Raw genomic sequence first — 8,236 nt, forward strand, 5'->3', positions numbered from 1 at the left:
AACATTAAGCAAAAAAATATATTTTATATTTTACAACTGATGCAATGCCCCATTTAATTACTTGCAGAAAAAACAACGTAAAGATTTTAAAGAAAGAATGCTAGAGTCAACAGCGGAGACTAGCACTCTTAGAGATGCACAAATCGTACTCTGTTTCTTCCCCCCGGTTAGCTATGGGGTGGACTTGGTAATTGCTATTTGGGTGCGGACGTTAACCAATTAAGATAAGTGCTAGCGAAGTGAAGAGTTACCGGTGAGAAGACTAGAACACCACAGATGAATTTGTTGAATGAACTGGCGGGAAATATATTAAAAAAAGAAAGAAAGAAAGAAAGAATAAGAACTCAAATTATTGTTTGGTGTGTTGAGGAACGGTGTAAACTCAGATTAGTTGAGCGGCACTGGTGGTTCACTGAATTGCCATGAATTTCAATTCATCGAGCCTAGAATTCAATCGTGAACCTTCCTTCGCGTGACTGGAATCTGCTGTGTGTTTTCCACGAGACTAGGTTCTCCTTATCATTTTTTTAAGAACGCTTGGCTTAGACGGTGACGGAAAATGACGGGCGAACTTTTTTCTTCCCGTTAACACTAAAAACTAATGACGTGCAATCACCTTTTCTAACAATTCGCCGATTTTCAATGGCTTATTTAATATTTTATTTGCTTGAGATTGACCCTTGCTTTTAATTTATTTTCTGCAGTCAATAGATATGAAATTTGTGAAGTCTTAGGTCCACCGGCTAAGCAGGCTGTAGCTAATAAGCTTGACATTTTCTAATCCATTGCATTGGGTTTGGGTAATTAATTAACAGCGAATAAAACAATAACATGCTGCCAACTAGTGAGAAGACATACGTCATAGTAAATGCGTTATGTAGACTGAAACATTTTCGCGGGGTTCCTGGTTGTGAGATCAGTAAGATCATTCCACATCTGCTGATAAAACAACAGGGGAGGAGGTCGTAAAGAAGGAAGCAGAAGAAGCATCCTGGTATGAATGTTCCATTTTGAAAGATGAGACCGAGATTGGACCAAGTAATCTAGGGGAAGCGCGTGAAGTAACTCCAAGCATTGAATTCTCGAAGCGATCGCCTGTATGAAACATGCCAATGTTACCAAGGAAGCAAGCAAGTGAATCGCACACAGGGACAAATGCACGATCTGAAGGCCCAAACTGGAGGGACCAGAACACCCTAATAAATTGCATCCCAAATCGCACGTGTTTTCCACAGGCCACGACACACACAATCTCGTGAGGACGCCAATGGCTCTAATGCAAATAAACATCAGATAACGTGGATTATTGGGAAAATTCTCCTCATCAAGCTTCTCAAAAGTCAACATCCGAAACCCTACATTCCACCAATGCTAGGATATCGCATCCAACAACCCCGGCCTCGATCGGTCTTGAAAATTTTCAAGAAATTTACGATAATAGGCATAGAAATATCAATCGCCCGACGTTGAGCTAGGCAAGTTATTCTTCTGTTCAGAAGAAGTTAAAAGAAAAACGGTCCCTAAAAAGATCCCCTCCATTTCATGCCGTGCTCAATTTTTTATATCTTCCCTCCGGCAAGCTCAACCAAAAGCATGCCGTGTTATATTTAAAGGTCCGGCCTTTAAGTTTTGCTTGGCTTTCCAGTAACAACAACATCATTCCCATTCTGAGCAAACCAGCACAAAAGAGGAAAACAAGGGTGGGGACAGCCATCATGTGTCGCAATTGGAGGAAATTTCTTTGCTCGCTATGGCTAAACACCTCAACCTGATGATCAGCCATGACAATCCACTGGGACACTCGCCCTCCTCCCGTTCTCCTCCTCCCACTCTCCGCTTTCGATCGCCACCATGGTCTCCGCTGCCTTGCCCTGCTTTTGCTTGCCTTCCCGGCCACCGCGCAGTTCCCCGCCTCGCCTCCGCCCCCGCCCGCCGACCCTTTTGCCAGGCTTAAGTTCGACAAGAACATGGCCATCATCATGGTCATCCTGGTCCTCGTGTTCTTCTTATTGGGCTTTCTTTCCATCTACACTCGCCAATGCGCAGAGCGCCGGATGAGGGGAAGACTCGATCTTGCACTCCCGATCAGCATCAGCAGCCGGCGACCGCGAGGTCTTGACCCTGAGATCATCGACAGTTTTCCCACTTTCGTCTACTCCTCCGTCAAAGGGCTTAAGATGGGGAGAACCTCACTGGAATGTGCCGTCTGTCTGAACGAGTTCGAAGACGACGAAACTCTGCGTTTGATCCCCAAATGCAGCCACGTGTTTCATCCCGATTGTATCGATCTCTGGTTGTCTTCCCACTCCACCTGCCCCCTCTGCCGGGCCAACCTCGTTCCAAAACCCGGTGATGCGTCCTTCGTCGCCATTCAGATCCCCAATCCGGCCGTCGACAACACCCAGTCCAATTCGAGCTCCGCACCCCGTGAGGGACCCCAGGACAACATAAACACGGTGGCACCGGAGTCTCCGATTCTGAGCCGATATCACACCGTGAGCCGGGGTTGGACACCTAGGTCAAAGTCAACGGGCTTTCGTGTGGCCGGGTTATTGCCGCGTTCTCATTCCACGGGTCATTCCTTGCAGCTTCAACCCGGGGAGAACTGGGAGAGGTTTACTCTGAGATTACCAGAGGATGCCCGTAAACAGTTATTAAACCGCACAAATAGCTGCGTAGCGTTTACAAGAGAGAGCAGTCAGAGGAGGGGTTATAGGACAAGAAGCGTGGGGAGCGGATGGGCCAAGAACTATTTGCAGTACGAGCGATTCGGTGGCGAGGGGCGGTCGGAGCATTGGGCGTTCACTTCGAGGCCGCCGTTTCTGAGCAGGACTAGTTCGACGGCGGCCGACAAGGCACCGGTGGGTCCATCGGGGGTGGGTTTGGACGACATCGGGGAACTATCTTCTGATCCACTGTTCCCGGGGAACAAAGATTAGATCATAGGAGAGGTAGCTTAGTTTTTCATTTCACAAAGGAAAGGTTCCATGTTCATAGCATGACAACACTTTTTGTTTGCCCCATATATTTCTCCCACGTATTTATATTTGTTTTTAGTTCGTTTCAGGTTTCATTTTCGGAAAATGGAACCCCAATGAACTGGAGGTGCGATTTGAGAATTCCAGAACATGATTTTGTAAAATATAAAATTACAAGTTTGTCGCAATTTTCATGATTTCATTACATATCTGTACTCATTTTCAATATCAATATAAAAACGAACGCATCCCTAAAATTCGTCAAAACCATAAGCGAGTCTTGGCTCAACGAGTCAAGATAATTCTGCCACTCCCTGCAGTCCTGAGCTGCTGATTGTTTTCGTGAGACTGCTGGAAATAAGATAGTTTGGCTATTGGCTAGAAAGTTTCTGCAACACCCTTCTCCTTTCATGTTTGCAAGTGACATCCGACCAAATAGACAATCTCAAGTATGATGTATGGGAACAGGTATAGCAGCCTTTGAAATCAGACTGAATGACGTAATATTTTGAATTTAAATGGAGAAGATGCTTGTTTATGTCGGAGGGGTAGGATTTGTCATAAATCTAATTATAAGGAGGAAGAGAAGTAATTAATGGCACAAATGATGATTAATGAGTTAATTGATATAAAGCGAAGCACACCTGTGCGGTTGATGATGGCATGCAATTAATGGAAAACCGCAAAAGGAGAAAAATCACGAGTCATCAAAGGATGGGTCATAGCAAATTAATTAGCACGGCTTTTACCTTTCGGCCAAACTTAAACATAATAAAGATGAGGAGCAATGGGGCATGACTTTAATCTGTCTCCTTAGGGGAGAGGATAACGGACAACCATTTTATTTATGGAGTTTGGCAAAAATAAATTCGTTCGTTCTCAACTATTAATACGTTTGATATGATTTTTTTTTTTTTGGGGTCAAAATATCTTTCATGCGGTTAATTAGCTGCAAGGTCTTCGTGATTTTGTTATTCATAAATAACAAAATCAGGCATTTCAAGTCATTCTCCCTGCTTCTTACGGCCCCACTTCAAAATTGACTTGGTAATGTACTGGGGTCGCTGTCTGCAGAATGGTGGAGATGCTGGTTTGGAGTACATCAAGCAGGGATAATGTCAAGATATCTGCTCCCAAAAATTCCTTCCAGCGGCGCAAGACAATTCTCCCACTTATATATTTGTGATGGTCGATGACCCCTTCTGATCCAATGACCATACGGGCTCCACCCTGAAAGCTAATGCGCTCTCGCAACTTTCTTTTTTCGTTAATCCAGGACATCTTCTGGACAACATCAAACCCCCATGCATCGTGCTGTTGCTGTTGGTGGCACTGCTGGGCAAGTTATGTGGCTTAACTCTGATGCTATTCATCTCCGCAACGAATACCACGCCTTGGTGCTTGCATTATGATCTTGAGCCATCAACCCTCACAGTCACAAGGAGTGGTTCCGCAGGGTCATCGTACTCTCTCTCTCTGTTGTAATTATATAGGGCCCCGCTCTACGAGTTGTGAGGACACCACAGTGGCATGTTGTAGCGGTAGCGCCGATCAAGATCCACTCTTTTGCCAAACCCGAACCATGAAGGATGCTTACTATGAAGGAGCTAGTTGAATCCAATCATCTGAACTCTTTTCCTTCCTAGTATGTGCACCTTCAATTTCCAGAAGATTCCAAACACTGGATATCTGACATTAATATTCCCACGATTGACTTTTCCAAACTTACCTCTCGCGATCCCACAGAACTCTCCAGAGCAACCCAGCAACTTGGAGATGCTTGTCGCCAATGGGGATTCTTTCTGGTATGCTCTCCACCTTTTTCTTCTTCATGTTCATCAGGAGTTCCATACAAGGGAAAACTTCATGTACGTTCTTTATTACTTCTTTTCTATGCGGTAACTAATAGTTGGGCTGGTCCAAGTGTTGCTGATAAACCACGGAATGTCAGAGACGTTGAGGGATCGGGTGATTAGAGGATGCGAAAGCTTCTTTAATCTGACAGAGGAAGAAAAGAAGGAATTCCATGGAATGGATTTATTGGATCCCATAAGATACGGGACAAGCTTCAATCCGAGCGTTGAAAACTCTCTTCTCTGGAGAGATTATCTCAAACTCCAGGTTCATCCTCACTTCCACGCTCCTACTAGGCCTCCTGGTCTCAGGTATCACGCCTTCTCTTCACCTTCACCTTCTTTAGACTGACAACTTTGACTTATCATTTATATTCTCATCTAACGCGTACCACCAAAATATTTTAAGAAACACGTAATAAATTGTTATAATTTCAAATAAAATTTCACCCATTATGAATACGCTTATTGGTTATCAAGCCACTACATCAATCAAAATTATTCCTGAACTGAAACAGGGTAAATGACGTAAATTTGAATATATATCGAAGAGCATAGAAATGAAACTGAAAAAGATAATGAGTAGCAGGAGGTGATGATGAGCTTGCTCTCCTTGAAAATATGAAAATAAAATAGCAGCTGCTAACAAGAATGTGGATGTGTTTAAATGGTAAAACGTTTGCAGCGATATTATAAAAGAATTCTGCCAAAAAAGTAGGGAAGTGACAGGGGAGTTGCTGAAAGGAATAAGCAGAAGCTTGGGGCTGGAAGAGAACTAAATACACGGGAAGATGAATGTAAGGGTGGGGACCCAAGTGTTTGTCATAAACTACTACCCACCATGTCCCAGCCCGGAGCTAGCAATGGGACTCCCTGAGCACACAGATCACGGGCTTCTGACTCTCCTGCTGCAAAATGACCTAGATGGGCTCCAAATCCGTCACGATGGCAAGTGGGTTCAAGTAAAACCGCCGCCCAAGTCCTTGATGATCATCATCGGCGATCACATGGAGGTACAATTTTGTTTTAGTTAGCATTGTGGATAGTTGAGATTGGTGGAATGTAAACCAAGATGTTTTTGTGGTCAGATATTGACAAACGGCAGATACAAGAGCGTTTTGCATCGAGCAGTAGTGAATAAGAAAGCAGCTAGAATCTCCACAGGGATTGCACATGGGCCTGCCCGAGACACTATGGTGGCGCCTTCTTCTGACCTCGTTACGGAGGCTCATCCCTCTGCTTATCAGGGCATGACATACCGCCATGACTTGCTGCTTCAGCAAAGCAATCCACTCAACGCCAGATCTTGCTTGGATCGCATCCGTATTTGATCTTATCTACTTGTAATCCTCCTTTTGCTTTTTAGTCATGTTATGCATTTCTGCTTCAGTTCTCGAGTCTGTCTCTTGTCCTGTGTGAGCTCAATATAGCCAGGCTCCACAAAATAAGTGGTCCTTGTCGTGGATTCTGGCTCCCTTGTTTCTTCCCATGCCTGCTTCTGCTTTGTCCATAAAGATGCCATTATATTATGTATTAGTATCATATAATATTGCTCCCCTTTTATGTGTTTATCCATTGCTTATTGGCGGTTTTCTTTTTTCAATAATAAAGGGCAAGCAGGGCTTGATTACGAAGAGAAGAAGAAGAGAAAAAAGAAAGAAAAGCAAAAATAATAGGGAGAAAAATTCAGTTTTTTCTTGCCTTTAAACAGCCTCCCAGTCAGGAATAACATAATCAAAATAGAAGGAGGTTGCGGTGCAGAGCTGGTAAGCACTCCTGGCCTTTAGGTCGGCACGAGTGATTGCCTTTCTGTGAGAATGACGCATCTCAAAACCAGTTACCTTTGACATACTGTAGAGCGTATCCTGTATGAAGTCCCAAAGAGGGTGACCTAGGTGACCATCACGAAACAAAAGATTCAGAGCTTAGGATCACATGTTTTGTTTCGATACACTTGCATAAGTATGTGACTTGTGGGTGTTTTGACTTAAAGAGAATGTAATTATAATGAAATTGTTGTAAGGGACCATGACACTATTGCAAGTGAAGTTATTGTAATGTTTGTGTGATTGAATGGTCAAGAGATTGTCATATGTGGTTTATTGCCACCCCTTGTTATTTTGCAATTAGAGTTTTAATAGCCAAATCATGTTTGAATTATATGTGATGATATATGACCATTCAATTAAGTGTTTTGTGATTTAATTGAGTTGGTTCAAGTGCTCTTAGAGTTATTAGTGCTTAGTTAGTAAGTTTAGTCACCCTTATGTTTGTTTTGAAAGAAAAATGAATAATTTTATGTTTAAGTGTCAACTTTTAAATGGTAAAATGTTTAGTTATAAAACCAATGCCAATAGTTATGCGACGGATAATGCATTTTGGAGATTGTCTAAAATGCCATTTTTGATGCTTGAAAAGATTGATAATTGTTTCTATGCTTTTGTTAATGTGTTAAACATACTTTAAACTATGGTTTAAGTTCAAACATCATTTTAAAAAATTTTTTTTTGAGATCCCAACTTTTAAACTAATTTTTTTTAAACTTTTGTATTATGATAACCTAATACAAGAAATTAATTAAAATAAAAAATTAATTAACATTAGTTATTATAACGGTGTGTGTATTTGTGTATTGTGTCTTGATAATGTCAAGACGAATATTATAGTAATATCTTAAATACATGTTTAAAACTTTTATTACCATGATAAGGTTGTCTCAATGTTAGAATTGATTGGGAGAGCGTTAAACCTAAGCCTCTATTCAACTTGTTATTAGTTATTTGATCCCCAGCAAGAAGGTGAATCTTTCTTGATCTTGTGTGTTCATTCCACAAAACTGCATATCTTCTCAACGTCTTGAATAACACCTTTTGGCAGGAGCAAGGTTCATGTAAGGTGACTTGGCATAGCACTAAGGACAGACTTCACCAAGACAAATCTATCTGCCATGTTAAGATGCTTAATTACTCTCCCACCAAGATAACTTGAAATGAATTATGAGGGTAAAACAAGGATTTGTTGAGATTACTATCAATGAAAGGGACACCAAGGTATTTATCAAGATTGGCAGTCAAACCAATAGTGAGAGCTTGACTGGATTTAAGGCTACGGTTGAAATTGATGCTCAAGGAGCAAAAAATCTTAGATTTTTGCAGGTTAACTCAATGACTAATGGCTGTCCAAAAATCTATCACAACAACATTTATGAGATGAACTTGTTACATGGATGCTACTGCAAAAGGGAAGAGATTGTCAGCAAAAAGCAAGTGGGAAAGATAAGGACCTCAAGATGTAAATTTTAGAGGTTTCCATCTTTGATTATCCACAAACGAGTAATCTAGCTACCAAGTCTCTCCATGCAAAGTATAAAGATGTAGGGACTAAGGAGATCATCTTGTCTCACAC

At 41.9% G+C, this 8,236-nt stretch overlaps 1 protein-coding gene and 1 pseudogene across 1 annotated transcript; both read left to right on the forward strand.

The window, feature by feature from the left end:
- The first annotated feature begins 1,398 nt into the window (after positions 1-1,398).
- LOC129294215 (RING-H2 finger protein ATL11-like) lies at positions 1,399-3,166 on the forward strand. Its single transcript, XM_054932408.1, has one exon. The coding sequence runs from the start codon at positions 1,782-1,784 to the stop codon at positions 2,937-2,939; it is 1,158 nt and encodes a 385-aa protein (XP_054788383.1). The 5' UTR covers positions 1,399-1,781; the 3' UTR covers positions 2,940-3,166.
- A 1,440-nt stretch (positions 3,167-4,606) lies between these two features.
- Positions 4,607-6,436, forward strand: LOC129294290 (2-oxoglutarate-dependent dioxygenase 19-like; annotated as a pseudogene).
- The last annotated feature ends 1,800 nt before the right edge of the window (positions 6,437-8,236 follow it).

The sequence above is a fragment of the Prosopis cineraria genome, unplaced genomic scaffold (assembly GCF_029017545.1).
Source record: "Prosopis cineraria cultivar Desert tree isolate PC_DT_omini unplaced genomic scaffold, ASM2901754v1 PC15, whole genome shotgun sequence".
NCBI classification, from domain to species: domain Eukaryota; kingdom Viridiplantae; phylum Streptophyta; class Magnoliopsida; order Fabales; family Fabaceae; genus Prosopis; species Prosopis cineraria.

Bases quoted from the DNA above. Each gene is read 5' to 3' on its own strand.
- LOC129294215 (XM_054932408.1), top strand. From the start codon at position 1,782: ATGACAATCCACTGGGACACTCGCCCTCCTCCCGTTCTCCTCCTCCCA.